We start from the raw sequence: 21577 nt of genomic DNA, 5'->3' as shown, positions 1-21577 counted from the left end.
TTAGTTTAGCTATATGCAGATTTTTATCAACGCATGGCATGAAATTGACCCTCCTCGCAGGTTTAGGGATTTAGTGAGCACTTCTAGATGGGCCGGACACGTAATCCCTCTTCAGTGGGGGTTTCTAGACGTTGTCGGGTGCCTAAAAGTGGTCTCCCTAATAGAGAGGAGAGTTGGGGCACACTAAGTGTTCGATAAAATAGCTAGTTAAGTAAAAATGCAAACTAGGCATTTTAACATCTCAATTGAATGTATTAGAAGCATCTAAATCAGTAAATCAGTTTATTCTAGCTTATATGGGACTACGGTCCAATGAGTTGGCTCCCACAGTCGCCTCTGGGTTCAGACAACCTAGCTCTAGGTTCAGATAACCTAGAAATAGCAAATTAGAACAGTTTAGCTATATTCAGTATTTTACCTTTCAGTTGGCACTGTACCGGATTAGATATCCATTGGGTTGGACTCCCACAGTCGTCCCTAGGTTCAGATAACCTAGTAAACCCTACTAAATTCGGGACTTACAAACCCGGGTTTAGTTAGGATAGTAAGTACAGTTGCCGGGCCCAACAGCACATGATTATTATTTTGATCTACTATGCTATTAGTTTTCAAAACTCATAAAATCAGTTATGTTAGTTGAGTTTGATTTCAGCTTCAGGTTAGCTTCAGTTAGCTTAGTTCTCTATTATTGTTCTATGTGATTAGCCTGCTATGCCATGCTTCAGCTTACATGTTCAGTTATTTCAGTTTATGCTTGCAACCATAGTATGTCATGCCAGTACATGTTTCCAAATAGCATTCTTTAAAAGCATGTTTGCATCGTTGCATGTTTTAGTGAGGTAGTTGGTTTCTTACTAAGCTTTAAGCTTACAGATTCTACTTTCCTTATACTGCAGATAAAGGTAAAGGGAAAATGGACTAGTAGAGGAAGCTGGAGTTCAATGCAAAGATGGTGTGTGTGGCAGGAACTGGAATAAAAGATCCTCAGGGGTTTTAGCAAGCTTAAATAGTTGAATTCTTAGTATTTCTTCTTTCATGCATTTTTAGACCTTAGAATGTTTAAACCATGGGAGATTTATTTAGTTTGTTAGTAATTATGTTAGAATGCTGGTTAATAGTTTCTAGAATATATTCCAATTGATTTTAGAATTGTTGTGTGAGGTTTTGTACGCCAGAGTCTTTGAAATCGAGTTTGGTGAGATCAACCAAGATCGGTCTGACCGATCGAGTGGTTGTCTTGGATCGGTCGGATCAAGCGCCAACAGAGTTTATGGATCGGTCATGACCGATCCGAGGCTAACATGAGTACAGAGGTTCACCGATCGGTCGGACCGATCGATCAAGCTCTGGATCGGTCACCGATCGATGTACTCTGGATCGCCAAGCTCGGGATCACGTCTGACCCGACACGGATCGGTCGATCGATCCCTCCTTCCTCGATTGGGCTGTTGGATCGATCACGGGATCGATCCGACAGCCCAATCGATCCATGGATCGATTGAAATGCCTGATTACAGCTAGCAGGACATCCGAAAGGCATAGAATATCTCCCCTAGCATGTGTACGACTCCTAGGTACACCTAGAATATTAAGTTCAGTTTACAGTAATTAGTTTAGTAAAAATTTTAATCAATCCAGATTTTCCGCAATAGTAATTTTGCACAGCATTACGTAACGATCGGCCTCGCAGCCTAGTCAGTAGGAGGCGGGTCGTTACACTAGTTTATATATACATTCCTTCGAGGAATATAGGATCGAAAAATGTAAAATTCTATTTATGTTGCGGATCGAATCTTGCAAGGCGTGGAACCTTTTGAGGACCAGAGGCGCAGCGGAACAAGTAGCAAGATGGATGCGACAACTAAACCCGGTTGTCGTGGCCAAAGATGGCAGCAGCTAGAGTTGGCGACACACGGAGGACAGCAGTAGATAAAAGCCATAATAGTTGAAAATTAGTTTTTCTATTTATTGCTTTTTATATTGTGTTGTGTGTGCTTGTTAGTATGCATGCTAAGTAGGCTAGCATAGTCAAAATTCCTCACTTTAAATAACTAAGTGGGAGAGAGGTTTATTTTTTAAATAAATTCCACGGTCTCCATTACTGGTTTATAAGTGATGCAACAAGCTTGCGCGTTGGCTCTGAGTGCCTTCCTCCATATCGGATGAGCTTGTTTGTGGATCACTAGATTAAACTTCCATTATGGATGACTATAGGAAGTTAATTAAGAGCGTGTGATCTTCCCCATCGGAAGGGGCACAATCGTATTAATGGACTTAGTGTCAAGTAATGGTATACACTTAGGTACGTCTAATAGTATCCTCCCCATCAGAGTCACTGCTATTGTTTGTGTGACCGAAGAAAACCAACTATTAATTTGTCAAATAAATAAGTTGACAAGATAATAAAATTAAAAACTCCTCTTACAAATGTTTGATTTTGTATACGTCCACACTATCGTGGCATACAAAATTCACGGTGTTTGAGGTAATTTTATTTTTTCATAAAGATTTATTGACAAGATAATTAATGGGTAAAACCCTCCTCTTACAAATGTTTAAATTTTTTATACGTCCACACTATCGTGGCATGCAAAATTTACGGTGTTTGAGGTGTTGGTGAATTTAAATAATATTGTTTGAGGAATCAATGTTATTTTAAATTCAAAAGGTTTTGACCAAATATTTGATCAAAGATAGATCAACTATTAATTTTATTCGTCATAAAGTAAAGTTGACGAGATAATAAAATTAATGGATAAAATCTCTTTTTTGATTTTGTATACGTCCACACTATCGTGGCATACAAAATTCATAGGGATTTTAAAAGAATTGATCTTGACCAAATATTTTTGTGATTCTTAGGATTTAAAATATTTGTCAATCCCTTAGTTGTTATACTATAGAAAAGACTTAGTAATCCCAATTGTAATGATTGGAAATAGGACTTGGACATTAAGGTAGACTGTCTTCTTAGAACTAAGAACAATTTAGGTGTATTTAATTCATTAGTTGAAACATGTTTAGTGGTGTTATCTACCAGAACCTGGAGTATAGATACTGATGCTATTAATCATGTCTGCAATTCATTACAGGGTTCTAGGAAATTCGACAACTAAATGAAAATAAAAACACCGTCCACATGGGCATTACTGCAAAAGTAGCAGCTGTTGCAGTGGGAGAGGTTTATTCTCTAATAGGAATAAAATATGGATTATTAGAAATTGTCTTTACATACTAAGTTTAGAAAGAACCTGATTTCAGTTTCTAAACTATTATAGAATAGATATTGTGTCTATTTTGATAACAAAGTTGTTGTCAAGAAAAATAGGGAAGTTATCTATTCTGGTATGTTGATTGACAATTTATAATCCAATAACTCCCACGATGCAACAAATGGAAATAAGTAACACATCTTCTAACTTTAAGAGAAAGCAAACTTCGAAAATGAACCAATTATATCTTTGGCATCTAAAGCTAGGTTATATTAACTTAAGTAGGATTCATTGGTAGCTGATGAACTTTTGGGTTCATTAGTAGTGGAAATCTTTCCAACCTGCGAGTCTTACTTGGAAGGAAAAATAACTAAGAAGCTTTTAAGTCAAAGGGGTATGGAGCCAAAGATATGATGGAGTTGGTTCATTCTGATTTGTGTGATCCTATGACTATCCAGGCAAGAGGTAGTATCGAATATTTCATCTATTTTATAGATAACTATTCAAGATACAAATACATTTACTTAATGTGCCGCAAGACTAAGTACTTTGATTAGTTCAAAGAGTACAAGACTGATGTGGAGAAATGTTAAAGTAAAAGTATTAAGTCACTATGGTAAGATCGTAGTGGCAAGTACCTCTTGGGATAATTTAGGAGTCACTTATCAGAAGTCGGAACTCAATCCAAACTAACTGCACCTGGTACACCCTTACAGAATGGTGTAGAAAAAGGAAGGTATAGGACTCTTATGGAGATAAGTAGATTGATGATGAGTTATTTGGAAAATTACCAAATTCATTTTAAGGATATAGTATGGAAACAGAAGTGAACATAGTACCTTCAAAAGTCAGAACTCTCTACTCATATAGAATTGCTAAATAGGCATAAGCCTATTTTGAAGCATATTCGGATTCGGGTAATCCAGCACATATGCTGAAGAGAGACAATGAAAAGTTGGACAGGAATTCACTTGTTTGTAAGTTATCCTAGAGAAATGAAAGTAGGTTTATAGTCTTAAAAATCAGAAGGTCATTGTTAGCATCAATGATCGATTTTTAGAAAAGGACTATGTAATAAACCACAAGCCCATAAGTAAATTTGTTCTTAAAGAAATTATAAAGGACATGTCTAATCTAGTACCAACTGTACAAGATGAAATATCACAAGAAACTGTAACACGTATCATAATTGATACACAATTATAGACAGTACATCATCGTAGTGGGAGGGTTGTCAAACAACCAAAAGGATTCATGTTTTGGGAAAGTTTTTGGACTTGATCCCAAATGAACATGAGTCTGATCCCGGAAATATGATGAAGCACTCCAAAATAAAGATGTAGCATCTTGGCAAAGAGCAATGAATACAGAATTAGAATATAAGTATTCTAATCAAATCTGGAAGCTTGTAGAACCACCAGATGGTGTAAAAGCCATTGGGTGAAAATATGTCTATAATAGGAAAAGATGGATAGACAGGAAGGTGGAAACTTTCAAAGCAAGGCTTGATGAAAAAGGAAACTTTTTCACTGGTAGCTATGCTTAAGTCTATACGGATTCTTTTATCTATTTGGCAAGTGGATATCAAGACAGCATTCCTTTATGGAAGTCTTGAAGAAAGCATCCATATAAAGCAACCAGAAGGGTTCATTGCAAAGGGCAAAGAGCATCTTGTGTGCAAGCTCAATCAGTCTATGGACTGAAGCAAAGCTTCAAGGTCTTGGAACATCCGGTTTATCAAAGTAATCCAGACCTTTAGATTTATTTAGTAACCAGATAAGTCTTGTGTATACAAAAAGTGTGATGGAGATGTGGTGCTATTTCTTGTACTATACGTAGATAACATTTTTGGTAGTTGGAAACAATATCAAAGTGTTGTCAGAAGGAAGGGTATGGTTGTCCAAACAATTCGATATGAAGGACTTGGGAGAATGTATATATTCTTTGGATCAAAGTAATAAGGGATCGCAAGAAAAGAATTTTTTACTTATCCCAAGCTTCATATATCGAAAAAATCCTTGCTCGTTTTAAGCATGCAGTACTCCAAGAAAGGTTTCTTACCTTTTGGGATTGGAGTAGTTTTATCTAAAGAGATGCCTCCGAAGACATCAAAGGAGATAGAGGAAATGAAGGCAGTTCTTTATGCTTCGGCTGTCGGAAGCCTAATGTATGCTATGCACGAGATCAGAAATCTATTTTGCCAAGGGCATAGTTAGCAGATATCAAAGTAACCCTGGACAAGGACATTGGACTGCAGTAAAGCATATATTGAAGTACCTTAGAGGCACTAGAGATTATATGCTAGCTTACAAGGCAGTTAATTTGGTCCCTGTGGGTTGCACGGATTTTGACTTCCAATCGGATAGGGACAATATTAAGTCAACTTTGGGATTTTGTGTTTACTTTAGGAGGTAAAGTCATAACTATGGAAGAGTGATAAGCATAGGTGTTTTTATGGACTCTACCATAGAAGCTGAGTATATGGCAAGCCTCTGAGGTAGCCAGAAAAGCTGAATGACTCAATAACCTCAAGATAGACTTAGATATGATTTCTGGTTTGTCCAAATTATTGTAATAATAGTGGTGCAGTAGCAAACTCAAAGAAACCATGAGTCTATAAGACAAGTAAACACAATAGAGCGCAAGTACCACCCAATACGAGAAATCGTATAAATGAGGAGAAGTTGTTGCTGCCTAGATTGCATCAGATGATGACCTATAGATCTTTTCACTAAGACCCTTAAGGCAAGAGCTTTTGATGGGCATGTTGAAGGGTTGAGATTCAGATGTATGGCAGCAGATATGGCAGCTTAGTCTTTTAGTATAAGTGGGAGATTGTTAGAATGTATACTAATAGCCTAACTTTTGGTATAAACATTTATCTAGAAATAAGAATCACATTGGTCAAATGTCTACATTTATGATAAATGTAGTTGTTCAATTAATTTATATTGTAGATAACATGGTGTGTGGTGTCACACACAGAGGATCATGTTATCAGTACCTTATAAATTATAAACAGTAGCTCACGACCAAGATGGAAAGGAACAAACCATTGGAAGGTCGTAGTGTAATTAGGTATTAGTTTATCTTAACTATATAATTACACTAGTACACTTAGAGTGTATTGAGTAGGACCATTAGAGGTCGTTTCTTTTATACTGACTTTATAAAGGAACAAAGACCTCAGTTATTATGGAAGTGTGTGCTCTTAATCCTAATATAATAACAAGCACATATATTTGATATTTATTTCTTTAATTTATCAATGGGTGAGATTTAGTTCGATAAATCAATAAGCCCGATAAGTTGGGAAATGATATCACTTATAGTGTGTGTTGTTGATTATAGAAGGAAACTGTGTCCTAGTAATCTAGGTAGAGAATGTCCCAAAGAGGAGCTCATAAGGATTGTCATGTTAAACCCTGCAGGTGGACTTAGTCCGACATGACGATAAGGTTGAGTGGTACTACTCTTGGACTAAGATATTAATTAAATGAGTTGTCAGTAACTCACTTAATTAGTGGACATTCGACATCTTAAACACAGGGAGACTAACACACTCATAATAAGAAGGAGCCCAAAAATGTAATTTGGGATTGGTGCGGTAGTTCAATAATAATTCTCTAGTGGAATGAATTATTATTGATAAAATTAAGTTGTGTGTTCAGGGCGAACACGGGATGCTTAATTTTATCGGGAGACCAAAACCAATTCCTCCTCTCGGTTCCTATCGTAGCCTCTTAATTATAGAGTACTTACCCACCTATACCCACCTTCTTACCCATCCTATAGGGGTCGGCTAAGCTAGCTTGGAGACCAAGCTAGGGCCGGCAATGGTTTGGTTCATGGGTGAAATCATATGGCCGGCCCTAGCTTGAACTCAAGCTTAGGTGGCCGGGCCTATTAAAATAAAAAGGAATTTAATTTTAAATTTTTTTCTTATGTGGATAACATGATTTAAAAGAGAGTTTAAAAAATTTAAATCTTTCTTTTTATAAGATTCTACAAAAGATTAAGAGAAGAGCTAAATCTCTTTCCTTATTTGTAGATTAAAAGGTTGATTTTAATTTTGGTAAAAACTTTCATTTTAATCATGTTCATGATTTAAAAGAAAGTTTAAAAATTAAAAATTCTCTTTTATTAGTTTCTACAAAAGATTAAGAAAAGATTTAATATCTTTCCTTATTTGTAGATTGAAAGGAGATTTTAAATTTTAGAGATAACTTTCCTTTTTAGAAATTATCCACATGTTTAAAAGAAAGTTTTTAATTTATAAAATTTCCTTTTTATTAACCAATCATGAAGGGATAAAAATTATTGGATAAATTTTTATAAATTTCCGGAAGCAAATAAAGAAGTTTTAATTTGTATTTAAAATTTTATTTGCTTGGAGATATTAATGTGGTCGGCCATTGAAATTGAGAAAAGAATTTTGATTTTAATTAATTAAAAATTTTCTTTTTCATGGCAAAAGAATTAAGGAAGTTTTTAATTAAATTTTCCTTATTTGCCAAGACCAAGGATTATAAAAGAGGAGGTAGAGGAGGCTTCATGGTGAACATCTCTATTCTATTTTCCCTCTCTTTTCTCCTTGGGTGTGGCCGGCCCCTTCTTTCCTCTCCTCTCCTTTGTGTGGCCGAAACCTTCTCATGGTGGAGATAGCTTTGGTGGCCGGATCTAAGAAGGAGAAGAAGGAGAGAAAAGAAGCCTCTTTTCTAGTATCCCTTGGAGCATTGGTGGTGGTTGAATCTCTTCATCCTTGGAGGTGCTCTTGTTGTGGCCGAACCTTGCAAGGAGGAGAAGAAGGTGCTTTAGTGGTTTCTCATCTCGGAAGATCGTTGCCCACACAACGTCCGAGGTTAGAAGAGGAATACGGTAGAAGACCTAGAGGTTTTTGCTTGCAAAAGAAAAGGTATACTAGTATTTAATTTCCGCATCATACTAGTTTTATTTCTTTGTAAAAATACCAAATACAAGAGGCATACGATTCTAGTATTTTGAATTTATTTTTGATGTTGTGTTCTTTTGTTTTTTCTTTTCCCTGTGATTTGATTGTTCTTTTCGGTTGACCTAAAGTTATTTAAGGAAATTAATATTAACTTTCCTTAAAAGGCTTTGTCTAGTCGGTGGTGGTTGTTCTCATATCCAAGAAGGCCATGTGTCTCGCCACGTCAGTACTGGGAGCCAATTTTGGAAACTAATATTTAATGAAATTAATAACCTAGGTGATTTGGATCGAACGTGTTAAGTTCCGCAGGAGATCCGAGTCTAAACCTAAAAGAACAAATAAATTAAATTTAGGATCAAACGTGTTAAGTTCCGCAGGCGATCCGAGTTTAATTTAAAAGAACACATGGTAGCTAGGAAAAGGTTCAAACCTTTGTATAAAATTTTTGTACAGTGGAACCATTAGGTTTTCCGAGTAGCAACCAACACTACACACCAGGTACCAATAGATAACACCACTAAACATGTTTCAACAATTAATGAATAAAATACACTTTTATTGTTCTCATTTTTGAGAGGACAGTCCATCTTAGAGTCCAAGTTTTGTTTCTAATCATAATTGGGACTACTAAGTTTATTCTATAGTATAACAGCTAGGGGATTGACTAACATTTGAAATCATAAGAATCACAAAAATATTTGGTCAAGACCAACTCCTCAAAATCCCTGTGAATTTTATATATCACGTTAGTGTGGACGTATACAAATTCAATCTTTAAGAGGAGATTTTATTCATTAACTTTATTATCTCGTCAACCTAACTTTATGACAAATAAAATTAATAGTTGGTATGACTTTGATCAAATATTTGGTCAAAACTTTGAATTTAAAATAATATTGACTCCTCAAAACAATATCATTTAAATTCACCAACACCTCAAACACCGGGAATTATGCATGCCACGTTAGTGTGGACGTATACAAATTCAAACATTTATAAGAGGAGGGTCTTACCCATTAATTATCTTGTCAACCTTAAATTACCTCAAACACCATAAATTTTGTATGCCACGTTAGTGTGGACGTATACAAATTCATTTGTTTGTAAGAGGAGGTTTTACCCATTTTATTTTGTCAACCTAACTTTATGACAAAATTACCTCAAACACCGTGAATTTTGTATGTCATGTTAGTGTAGACATATACAAATTCAAACATTTGTAAGAGGGGGTTTCACCTAGATTTATGATAAATTAATAGTTGGTTTTTCTTTGGTCACGCAAAACAATAGTAGTGACTCCGTTAGGGAGGATACTATTGAATGCGTCTAAGTGTATACCATTACTTGATACTTAGTCCATTAAATAGGATTGTGCCCCTTTAGTTGGAGAAGATCACATACTCCTAAATAATTTCCTATAACCATCCATAAAGGAAGTTTGATCTGTGATCCACAACAAACTCATCCGTTGAGAAGGGAGGCACTCAGAGCCAACACGCAAGCTAGTTGCACTTACAAACCAGTAATGGAGACCATGAAATTTATTTAAAAATCCCTCTCCCATTTAGTCATTTAAGGTGAGGAATTTTAACCTAGCAAGTACACATCACACACATCATAGTAAATAAAAACAATAAATATGGAAATTAAATTTCCAACTATTATGACCTTTTCCATTACTATCCTTCGCGTGCTGTTAGCCCTAGGGTTCATGCCGTCAGGTCCATCGAGCTTCCTTTTCCGCTGCGCCTCTGGTCCTCCAATAGCACCACGCCTCGCAAGGATACGATCTGCAACGGAAAAAAATAAAATTTTACATACATCGATCCTATATTTCACAAGGGAATGTACATCAAGTCTAGATCGAATATAAATGTTAAATCCTAGGACTAATATAGCTCCTGCTGTATTTAATATTACAATCATGCACACATAGTAAAATTCCCTTGACATGTCCAAGGGTCCAATCACACACAATAACCATAAGCCATAATAGTTGGAGCCTGCAACCATAGAGTTAGCATATCCTACTATTATCCTGCCTAAATTATGTTTGACATGTGCATAATTAAACTGAAAACCAAACACACAGAGGCAAAACCTAGCTCTGATACCAATTGATGGTTAGTCCTAGGAAGATCGTACCGGTTCCACTATACAAAAATTTTGTACAAGTGTCGAACCTTTCCTAACAACCTATTGTGTTCTTTAGAAATTAAATTCGGAATCACAAACAGAACTTAACATTATTGATTCCAAATTTAACTTACCTGTTCTTAATGGTTTAGACTTGGATCGCAAACGATACTTAACATTATTGATCCAAATCCATCTATGTTATAAATTCAATTAAATATTAATTTCAGAAATCGGCTTCCAGGTTAAACATGGCAAGCACTAGGCCTTCTTGGATATGGGAGCAACCACCACTTCCTAAACAAAGCCTTTTAATGAAATTTAATATTTAATTTCCTTATATAACTCTAGGTTTAACCAAAAAGAACAATCGAATCACAAATTTGAAAAATAAAAAAAACACAAACTCAAATCACAAATTTGAAACCTAGAATTATATGCCTCTTGTGTTTGGAATTCATACAAAGAAAAACTAGTATGATGCGGAAAACAATTACTAGTTATATCTTTGTAAGCAACAACCTCTTGATCTTCTACCGTATTCCTCTTCTTATCTCGGACGTTGTATGGGCAACGAACTACCAAGATGAGAACCACCCAAGTCCTTCTTTCTTCTTCACCAAGTTCCGACCACCAAAACTCCTCCAAGGATGTAGAGGTTCGACCACCACCACCAAGCTCCAAGGGATGCAAGAAACTCCTTCCTCTTCTTCTTCTCCAAGTAGGATCCGGCCACCACAAGAGTCTCCTTGAGAGTGATGAGGTTCCGCCACCAAAAGGAAGAGAAGAAGAGAAGAGGATGGCCGGCCACACCAAGGAAGAAAAGAGAGAAAAATAGAATAGAGTTGTTACCCATGAAGGCACCCCTACCCCCTCTTTTATAATCCTTGGTCTTGGCAAATAAGGAAAATTTAAATAAACACTTCCTTATTTTCTTTTCCATGAAAAGGAAAATGTAATTAATTAAAACCAATTTCCTTTTCTTAAATCCACATGGCCGGCCACCTCATTGCTCCAAGCAAGGAAAGTTTTAACACAAAATTAAAACATCCTAATTTGTTTCCGGAAATTTTAAAATAAAAATTTCTCTAATAATTTTTTCCTTCATGATTGGTTATAAAAGGAATTTTATAAATTAAAATCTCTCTATTAAAACGTGTGGATGATTCCTAAAAAGGAAAGTTATCTTTTAAAATTAAAATCTTCCTCTCAATCTACAAATAAGGAAAGATATCAAATCTTTTTTTAATCTTTTGTAGAAACTTATAAAAGGAAATATTTAGTTTTAAAACTCTCCTTTTAAATTATGAACATGGTTACAAAAAAGGAAAGTTTTATCAAAAAATTAAAATCTTCCTTTTAACTACAAATAAGGAAAGATATCAAATCTTTCACTTAATCTTTTGTAGAAAACTATAAAAGGAAGATTTAAATTTTAAACTCTCTCTTTTAAAACCATAATATCCACATAATAAAGATTTAAAAAAATAAAATTATTTTTAATTCAATGTGGTCGGCTACACCAATCTTGGATTCAAGCTAGGGTCGACCACACAACTTGGCTCATCCTATTTGCTTGGCCGGCCCAAGCTTGGGTTCCAAGCTTGCTTGGACAGCCACCTTAGGATAGGTATAAAGGTGGGTATAGGTGAGTATAATACTTTATTAATAAGATGCTACGATAGGGACCGAGAGGAGGAATTGGTTTTGGTCTCCCGATGAAATTAAGCTTCCCGTGTTTGCCCCGAACACCCAACTTAATTTCATCAATAATAATTCATTCCACTAAAGAATTATTATTAAACTACCACACCAATCCCAAATTACATTTTGGGCTCCTTCTTATTATGAGTGTGTTAGTCTCCCTGTGTTTAAGATGTCAGATGTCCACTAATTAATTGAGTTACTGACAACTCATTTTAATTAATATCTTAGTCCAAGAGTAGTACCACTCAACCTCATTGTCATGTCGGACTAAGTCCACCTGCAGGGTTTAACATGACAATCCTTATGAGCTCCTCTTGGGGACATTATCATCCAAGATTACTAGGACACAGTTTCCTTCTATAATCAACAACACCCACTATAAGTAATATCATTTCTCAACTTATCGGGCATATTGATTTATCGAGCTAAATCTCACCCTTTGATAAGTCAAAGAAATAAATACTAAATATATGTGCTTGTTATTATATTAGGATTAGGAGCACACACTTCTATAATAACTAAGGTCTTGTTCTTTTATTAAGTCAGTATAAAAAGAACTTACCTTAAATGATCTTGCTCAATACACTCAGAGTGTACTAGTGTAATTTTATAGTCAAGATAAACTAATGCCTAATTACACTATGACTATTTCAATGGTTTGTTCCTCTTCATCTCAGTCATGAGCTACTGTTTATAATTTATAAGGAATTGATAACATGATCTTCTGTGTGTGACACCACACACCATGTTATCTACAATATAAATTAATCGAACAACTACACTTAACTTATAAATGTAGATATTTATAATTCTTATTTCTAAGTAAATGTTTATACAAAAAGCTAGGCTTTTAGTATACATTCCAACATCAAGACCTACTAGGATTCATGTAAATCATCCCTTAGATCAAGTAGTCGGAGACTTCACTCAAGGAGTGAGAACTCGATCTTACTTTAGAAATGAAGGAGGTCAAGTAGCCCTAATATCTCAAATAGAGCCAAAAACCATTAATGATGCCTTGCTTGATCCGGATTGGATTCTAGCAATGCAGAATGAACTATCTCAATTTGAGAGAAGTCAAGTTTGGGATTTAATTCGTAGGCCTACCAACAACTCAATTATTGATACAAAATGGGTTTTTAGAAATAAACTTGATGATAAGGGGATTGTGGTGAGAAACAAAGCTAGATTAGTTGCTAGAGGTTTCAATCAAGTAGAAGAGTTTGATTATGATGAAACTTATGCACCCGTAGCAAGATTGCAGTCTATTAGGATGATGTTGGCCTTTTCCACCCACAAGGGGTTCAAGTTGTACCAAATGGATATAAAATCAACATTTTTAAATGGTGTTATAAAAGAAGAGGTATATGTTGAGCAACCACCGGGGTTTGAAAATTTGGAGTGTCCAAACCATATATATAAACTTAAAAAGGCCTTATATGGGCTAAAACAAGCTCCCCAGGCTTGGTATGAACGATTGTCAACATTCCTAGTATCAAAAGAGTTTCATAGAGGGAAAATTAATCCCACCTTATTTTTGAAAAATAGTGGTAATGATATATGTTTGTAGCCCAAGTATATGTATAAGACATTATTTGTGGTTTCACAAATAAAGATTTTTTAAATGAGTTTATTAATCACATGGAGAGTGAGTTTGAAATGAGTTTGGTTGGCAAGTTGACATTTTTCTTAGGTTTACAAATTAAGCAAACCAAAGAGGGAATTTACATTCACCAATCTAAATATGCCAAAGAGCTCTTTAAAAATTTTTGAATGGAAAATGCAAAAGATATATCTACTCCCATGGCCACTAGCACTAAATTAGATAAAGATCTTAGGGGAAAGAGGTTGACTCTAAGGTGTATCGTAATGCTATAGGAAGTCTTATTTATCTCACGGCTAGTAGACCTGATATACTTTTTGTCGTGGGTATGCATGCAAGGTATCAATCTTGTGCCAAGGAGTCACATTTGAGTGTCATTAAGCGAACTCTCCTCTTCCTCTCCCACTTCCACTCTTCTCCTCTCGGTGAATGGGGCTCTCGGTCCACTATCTTCCTCGTCTCCTCATCGCAGAACTCACATGCCTGGATGCGGAATCTGAATCCTAAGTAAACCCTACACTTTTCTTTTACTATCTTTAGACTTTGTTTCTATAATCTGAGTGTTGCTCTAGGTTTCTAATCTTGCTATTTTTTTTGTGGCGCATTTCATTCATGCATCATATTCACGACATTGCATTCTTTGCACTGTGTTGCCTATGGCATTGCGCATTTCATGTCATTTCTCATCATTTAGAAAGAAACAAAAGGTCAGTGAGTCAGGTGAGGGTTCGTCTCGGATGAAGTCCCGCCCTCAACCTCCCATTGATCAACATTTTCCCAATGCTGCTTTGCAGCAAGCTTTTAACCGAAACACCTTCAAACTAATCCCTCCTTGGTCCATCGATCGTCAATTTTATCATGATTCTTGCTTTAAAGTCTTCTCCTTAATTGAACACTACCAGCTTTCATCCATTGTCTATTGTGAACGAAGTGTCAATGCCAGGCTTGTATCTAAGTTTTATAATAACTTGCATGCATCTGATGGCGTTCATTACCGTATTCGTGTCGCCAAGCGTAGCTTGGATTTCTCTTATCAGATCCTTCAACAGTTTTTGGGGTGTCGCCCATCAATGAATGAGTTCATGGTTTACCCTACCTTACCTGATCTATTACCTCCACCATTCGAGCATATTACCATTGATTCCATGCATCAGAGTCTCTTTGGTCATCCCTGTCTGGATGGTCCAAATGCGCATATTACCACTTTCTCCTCCCTTGAATTATCTGCCAAGGACAACGCATTATTCAAAATAGTTATTAACTGTCTTTTGCCCATTGCCTCCCATGCCTTAGCCCTCATCAGACCCTCGCACATGTTTTTGCTATATGCCATACGACATCTCCTTGATGTCAACATTGCTTTGAACAGCTTTCACTGCATCATCCATTTCACTCAGCCATTGCAACAATGATAAAGAACCTTGTAAATGGATCACCTTGAAATTCAGCTTGGGGAAGGGTATTGACGCCACACTTAAGCAAGATGAGAAGGTGAGTGATAAGTCATGGGGCTTGATCGCCACAAGTTGCCTTGATAAGATCAGAATTAGTTCTTTGCCTAAGAATTAGAAGGAAGCTCTCACGAAAGAGAAACTCAAATTTTCATTCAAAACTCACTTGATTTTCCATACAAGAGTTCTCCTATTTAACATCCCCTAAGATCCACTATGCACTAATTATGTAATAAATATCATGCTATACTAGCTTAGGAACTCTCCAAAAATACATTAAAACCCCACAAAGGATATCAAAAATCACTTTAGAACACCCTCAAAATGCATACGAAAATGGTCCTCATGTTGGTTCAATTTCACTTTCCAATTGAAGGAAAGTGATCCATTTAGTTATTGCCTCCATTGTGCATTGATCCTCCTTTTCCTTGAGCCCCATTATTAAGCCTTCCAAAGTTTACTTCATTCTCTTAGTCTTGAACCTTGTCATGGGTCCCCCAATTCCCTTCAATACCTCTTCTTAGCTCACATCATTCCCTCCTTTAGGTGAATTCTCCTCGAATTTAAGTCTTCATCACCTACATCAAAAGGACTCAAATCAGCCAAATTAAATGTTGCACTAACACTATACTCACCGGGCAAATCAATTTTGTAAGCATTGTCATTAATTCTTTCCAACACTTGGAATGGTCCATCTCCTCTTGGTTGAAGCTTTGATTTCCTTTGGGTAGGAAACCGTTCCTTCCTCATATGAATCCACACCCAATCACCGAGTTCAAGAACAACTCTTTTTCTCCCTTTATTGACTCGATTTACATATTGCTCCATTTTCTTCTCAATTTAAGCTTTAACTTGCTCATGAAGCTTCTTCACATATTCTGCCTTTGTTTTGCCATCCTTGTGAACTAAAGAAGAAGTGTTAGGTAAAGGAAGCAAATCAAGAGGTGTTAGTGGATTGAACCCATAAACAATCTCAAAAGGAGAAAATTGAGTAGTAGAATGGATCACCTTATTATAAGCAAATTCAACATGAGATAAACATTCACTACAAAAAAAACATTAAAAGACAACGGTTAAAAACCGTTGTCGTAGGCCCTTTAAAACCGTTGTAACTGGCAGTGTTGTTAAAAGTGGGGGCTACGACAACGGTTTAAAACCATTGTCGTAGAATGAAACGACAACAGTTTTGCAACGGTTTAAAATCGTTGTCTTTGAATGAAAAGACAACGGTTTAAAACCGTTGTTGTTTAGAGCACTTTTAATAACGCTGCTATCAATTACAACAGTTTTTGGGGCTACGACAACGGTTTTTAACCGTTGTCTTTTAGGGTGATAGACAACAATAATAACAATTTTAAATCGTTGTCTTTTAAACTATTGTCTTTTAATACCAATATATCATATTTCAATATAAATATATAATAAAAGCTTATAATCACAAAAGAAAGAATATTTCCCATATCAATGTCATTCAAAATGTTACTTATACAAGAATTATAATCATAAAAGAAGAAACATGTCTCATATTCGAATAAAATTTATCCCAATACAAATAAACAAATAAACTCCATCTACAACTGCTTCCTGTGGGGCAACTCCCTGAACGTTTGTGGGCTCATTTGTGGACTCTCTTCCCTCAACGTGTCGTTGAGTATGGCCAACTCCCTGAGCTGTTGCTTCTTATAGTAGTCCATTGACTCGTCCTGCAAGATTTGGAGTTTGAATAGTGACTATGTTTCGATAATAACATTCGCGTCGACATCTTGTAGAACAATGAGGAGGATGCAACCTAGGTGAAAGTTTTTGTTGCCACAAGCTTCAGAAGATCTTCAAGGGTGGCAACAGCTTAGTTTAAGCGAGCATCAATTATGTCTGGTGTAAATTCTGCCTCCAATAGTATGTGCAGCGGTTCGTTTAAGTGTTCATATCCAGATTTATCCCATAAGCTTTCTTCCTGTTCAAAAAAAAGGAGAGAAAACTTGAGTATTAAGACAAGAAATAATGCACCTTAGCTTTTGAGTTGATAATAACAATCCATTAATTAGGACATATTATAGGATGCTAATATCAAAAATTACATAAGTTCTAAAATGCACGGTTAACTTAATGTCGATGTAACTTGTACAAAGAATAGTATACTCTAGCAGAAACAAGAGAAGAGAAACCCATATCACATTCAAAAACATGGATTATTTTGCCTTCAAACATAAAGACAAAGATCTATTTTTTATGTAGGTAGGCCTTAAAAAGTTAATAGTGAGGATAACACATCAAGGTTTGGGAGATTGGAATATACTCATTTTTCATTAAGATAAATATTACATGATATCCACATACCATTATAGAATCCTTCACTGAACCTCGACCTCATATATAAACCCTGCATTGAGTTGAAGCTTCAACTCTTTTTAAGGAGTTCCCACGTGGTCCTAGTAAACAGCCAACAAAGTTGTACTGAAACGCATGAAACCAGCAGTTTAATACATGTTGAGAGATTAACTAGTTGAATTGATTTAGACAATCTGTCGACAAAATCTTGCTAAAGAGACCTGTCATCAGTTGCATTGCCTGCAGAACCTTGGTCTCTGGAGTCACTGTGATTAATTTATTCTGGATATAGGAAAAGAATCGGCATCAGATTGGAAGCAAAATAACAAAATCTTGAAATAATACTTCTACTCAATTCAAAATTTTCAGACATTGTCTGTACAACTTGAGATTGAAATTTACCTCTTCAGTCATGATGTCACCAACTTTAGTTGACTTGGAAGATCTTCCCTGTACAATCATTTTCCAGAGATAATATGAAGAAGAAGGAATCGTTAAGAACACAAGTAATGTGCACAGCAAGTATAATTGCATAAAAGAACCATTATCAAAACTGGTTCTTAGTTTTCAAAAAAGATATTGAACAGAGGTGAAGACCAAATTTATTTGCTAATCAACTGCTCTTGTAGGATGTTAAAATTGTCTTAAACTTATTTCCCTAATGTCTTGAAGAGGTGAAGAACAAATCTGCTGCTTAGAGAGAACTGGCACACACATTGGACCATCACACAATTGATTTGCATCAAGTAAATGATTGTGTTTGAGACAATGTGATTATCAAAATGTCATGAAAATAATTTTCAGGATAATTAGATAATTTTTAACTTAATTAAAATTTAAAACTTCACATTGGCGTACACTCAGTTGTAAAAAGATTGCCATAAAAATTGAAGCTGCCGAAGAACATCTGAAAATCATCTACCCAGTTGAATCTACTGGAGCAGCCATAGAATTGAGAAATTTACCAACTAATTGGAAAATATCTTATGATTTCACATAAATGTTTAGCTTTATCCATGCACCCATGAGCACATTTAATACCATTTCACAGCCAACAAAAACAAACATGGACAACCAATTACCTCTCTCAGTAACAATTCCAGCAATTGTCTTCTCTTCTCCGGGTCTCACCACCACTAAAGCTCCAACATTGTGTTGTGTCATCTAGAAATAGTAGAGCATAAGCCATCAGTTAAAACTATTTAAAGTTGGATGGTAATCCCAAACAAGATTGACACAATGGCCATTTACAGATTTGATAGCATCATAAACAGTGTCATCAGTTGTGCACCACAGCTAGGAACCATCAGCATTCTTCCCCTTAGCTGTAAGAACATCCCGGATAGTCGTGCTTTCAAAACCATGCTCTTCCAACTGTGTAGGCGAAACTGACTCAAAACGTGAAAACACAGTAGGTAACAAAAGTAAGCTACTTAAATTAATGTTGAACTCATAGGGATCCAATCAATACAGCTTGAAATCTATGAATTAGAAGAGAGAACCAAAATGACTTAGTATGGCTTATATCTGCGTCCACATCCACTGTCATTGTTCTGACCTCCACTTGAGCTGCCACTATATTTTCCCCCATGCTGCGGTCTTGAGACAGGTGCTTCAGGCTGTTGCCTAAGATAAATGGAGAATGTATTGATGATTTAACAATCTTAGTTGCAAAACAAGACAAAAAAACATATGGAAGACAAAAAACAAAGAGCTTTTGTTACTCCACGAGAATGTTTATCTGTTGAAACAATTGTTAGCTCACTTACAGCACATATCCAAGTCGTCCATCGGGTAAGACCATGGGCACCATTGGCATGCCAGTAGGGATCTGTCCCCTTCCATAAGCCATAGACTGCAAAGTAGGCGAAATGAGATATGCAAAACCCTCTGAACAGAAATATGAGAAACAAAAGGTAAGGCAAATAATGCAGTAAAACAATGAGCCTTTCGCATTTTCCTTAAAGAAGCATGTTGTACTTTATACCTGCTGAAACCTTGAAGCTAGAGCACCATAAGCACCTCCCAACACACCGTACCCCATTTGCGATAAAACTCCCAAGTACTTGAAATTCAAAAACCAAGTTGACCACCAGCAGCTAAGATTGTGGAATTACTAACCGAGATCGCATTGTTGATAGAAGTCCTCGAAATCTGCACAGGCGAATAACCAGGAAACAACAGAAGGTCAATGACGATAACATCGTTGAGAAAGGAAAAGAAGAAAGAAGCAGAGTGGAGTTACTGGTGGTGAGCGCCCTGATGATGGCGACTCGCCGGCCCTTGATGTCACGGAACACCTCCTCCACCAGGTGGGAGTTTTGGGCTGCCGATCCACGGTCCATCTCGGCGATCGAGGGGGCTCCTAATTGGTCACGGAGCTGAGAACGTAGCCAAGAGAGAGAAGGGCGTCAAGCTTCATGAGCGAGGGGCAACTCGATCAAAAAGGGAAAACCAGATCTTTCTTTCAGATCTGAGTTTTACCGCCATCCATACCTAAAACCTCAGATCTACAAGAGGGAAAGAAGAAGGATACTCACGAAGTTGGTCCTTGATGACGCCGGCAACGGAGTAGGGGAGGGGGTTGATCGAGGGAAGCAGATGGCGGTGGAAGGAGTCGCAGATTGTTGATGAACTCCCCGAAGGGATCAAGGTTTGGTTTCAGCGCCATGTCACGCAGCCGTATGAGGAGAAAGATCGTATGAGGGGAGAGGTTTAGGGTTCGGCTAGGTTAAGGGGGGAAAATAGAGCGCCAAAAAGTTTTCTGAGAGAGGGAAGCAAATCACTGCTACAACAAAAACAACGAAAGAGAAAAACGGCGAAAGAATAAAGTCAAAGACAACGGTTTATTAAAACTGTTGTCTTTGACCCCTAAAAAAGCGCTTAAAGACAACAGTTTTAGAAAACTGTTGTAAAAGGTGTTGTTGATTTTACAAAAAATCGCTCAACAACAACGGATTTTACAAACTATTGTCTTTTATTTTTTTCAGGCGCTCAAAGACAACGATTTTGTCAAAAACCGTTGTCTTTAACCAAATTAACAACAGTTTCTTTTAAAACCGTTGTCTTTATGGTGTTGTCTTTTAACAATTTTGTTGTAGTGATTCTTCCCAAGACTTAATGTTCTTCTTAATAATTACTCTAAGAAGAATAGAAAGTGTCCTATTTACCACCTCAGTCTGGCCATCAATTTGTGGGTGGCATATGGTGGAGAAAAGAAGCTTTGTTCGCAGCTTGTTCCATAAGGTCCTCCAAAAATGGCTTAAAAATTTGGTGTCACGATCGGAAACAATGCTCCTAGGCATGCCATGAAGTCTTACCACCTCTTTGAAAAACAAATTTGCCACATGAGTTGCATCATCCACTTTGTGGCAAGGTATGAAGTGTGTCATCTTGGAGAATCTATCAATTACCACAAAAATGGAGTCCTTACCTTTTTGAGTACGTGGTAGCCCTAAAACAAAATCTATAGACAAGTTAGTCCAAGGAAAATTAGGAATAGGCAAAGACGTGTACAGTCCAAGAGGTAATGTCTTAGATTTTGCCTTTCTACACACAATGCACCGTGCACAAAATTTCTGTACATCATGTTTCATGTGTGGCCAATGAAAATGTTCAAGTAGAATTTCTAAGGTCTTTTGAACCCCAAAGTGTCCCATTAAACCCCCCTCATGTGCTTCCCTAACTAGCAATTTACGCATGGATCCTCTAGATACACAAAGTCTGTTATTCTTAAACAAGTAGTTGGCATGCCTAACAAACTCATTTTGTGATTTCTTTTCACACGCAGTATATAATTGGGAAAACTCATTATCATGTACATACAATTCCTTAATATGTTCAAAGCCAAGCAATTTAGTTTCAAGTGTAGCTAACAAGTTATACCTTCTTGAAAGTGCATCTGCTACAACATTTACCTTTCCTTGCTTATGCTTAATCACATAAGAAAATTGTTCAAGAAATTCAACCCATTTGGCATGCCTTTTGTTGAGCTTCCCTTGCCCTTTCAAATACTTTAAAGATTCATGATCACTATGAATGACAAATTCTTTAGGAAAAAGATAATGTTGTCATGCTTGCAATGCTCTAACAAGTGTATACAATTCTATATCATAAGTGGAATAGTTGAGAGTGGCACCACTTAATTTCTCACTAAAATATGCAATGGGATGACCATCTTGAAGTAAAA

At 36.4% G+C, this 21577-nt stretch overlaps 1 protein-coding gene across 1 annotated transcript; it reads right to left on the bottom strand.

Moving 5' to 3' along the window:
* Positions 1-18899: 18899 nt before the first annotated feature.
* On the bottom strand, positions 18900-19733 carry LOC122040730 (heterogeneous nuclear ribonucleoprotein Q-like). Its single transcript, XM_042600159.1, has 4 exons — positions 19634-19733; positions 19510-19542; positions 19158-19278; positions 18900-19014 (listed from the first exon to the last, which is right to left on the bottom strand). The coding sequence occupies exons 1-4, from the start codon at positions 19731-19733 to the stop codon at positions 18900-18902; spliced, it is 369 nt and encodes a 122-aa protein (XP_042456093.1).
* Positions 19734-21577: the final 1844 nt, after the last annotated feature.

The sequence above is a fragment of the Zingiber officinale genome, chromosome 1B, assembly GCF_018446385.1.
Source record: "Zingiber officinale cultivar Zhangliang chromosome 1B, Zo_v1.1, whole genome shotgun sequence".
In the NCBI taxonomy this organism is placed as follows: domain Eukaryota; kingdom Viridiplantae; phylum Streptophyta; class Magnoliopsida; order Zingiberales; family Zingiberaceae; genus Zingiber; species Zingiber officinale.
Note: the sequence above shows the minus strand (reverse complement) of the source record. Positions and strands in the feature narration are given on the sequence as shown.

What these genes read in the sequence shown, in the direction of transcription:
- LOC122040730 (XM_042600159.1), bottom strand. Translation starts at nt 19,733, where the DNA reads ATGGACCGTGGATCGGCAGCCCAAAACTCCCACCTGGTGGAGGAGGTG. An exon ending in CATCAGGGCGCTCACCACCA is followed by an intron (nt 19,543 to 19,633) that starts GTAACTCCACTC and finishes TCGCCTGTGCAG; the next exon opens with ATTTCGAGGACTTCTATCAA. An exon ending in CTATCAACAATGCGATCTCG is followed by an intron (nt 19,279 to 19,509) that starts GTTAGTAATTCC and finishes ATTTCTGTTCAG; the next exon opens with AGGGTTTTGCATATCTCATT.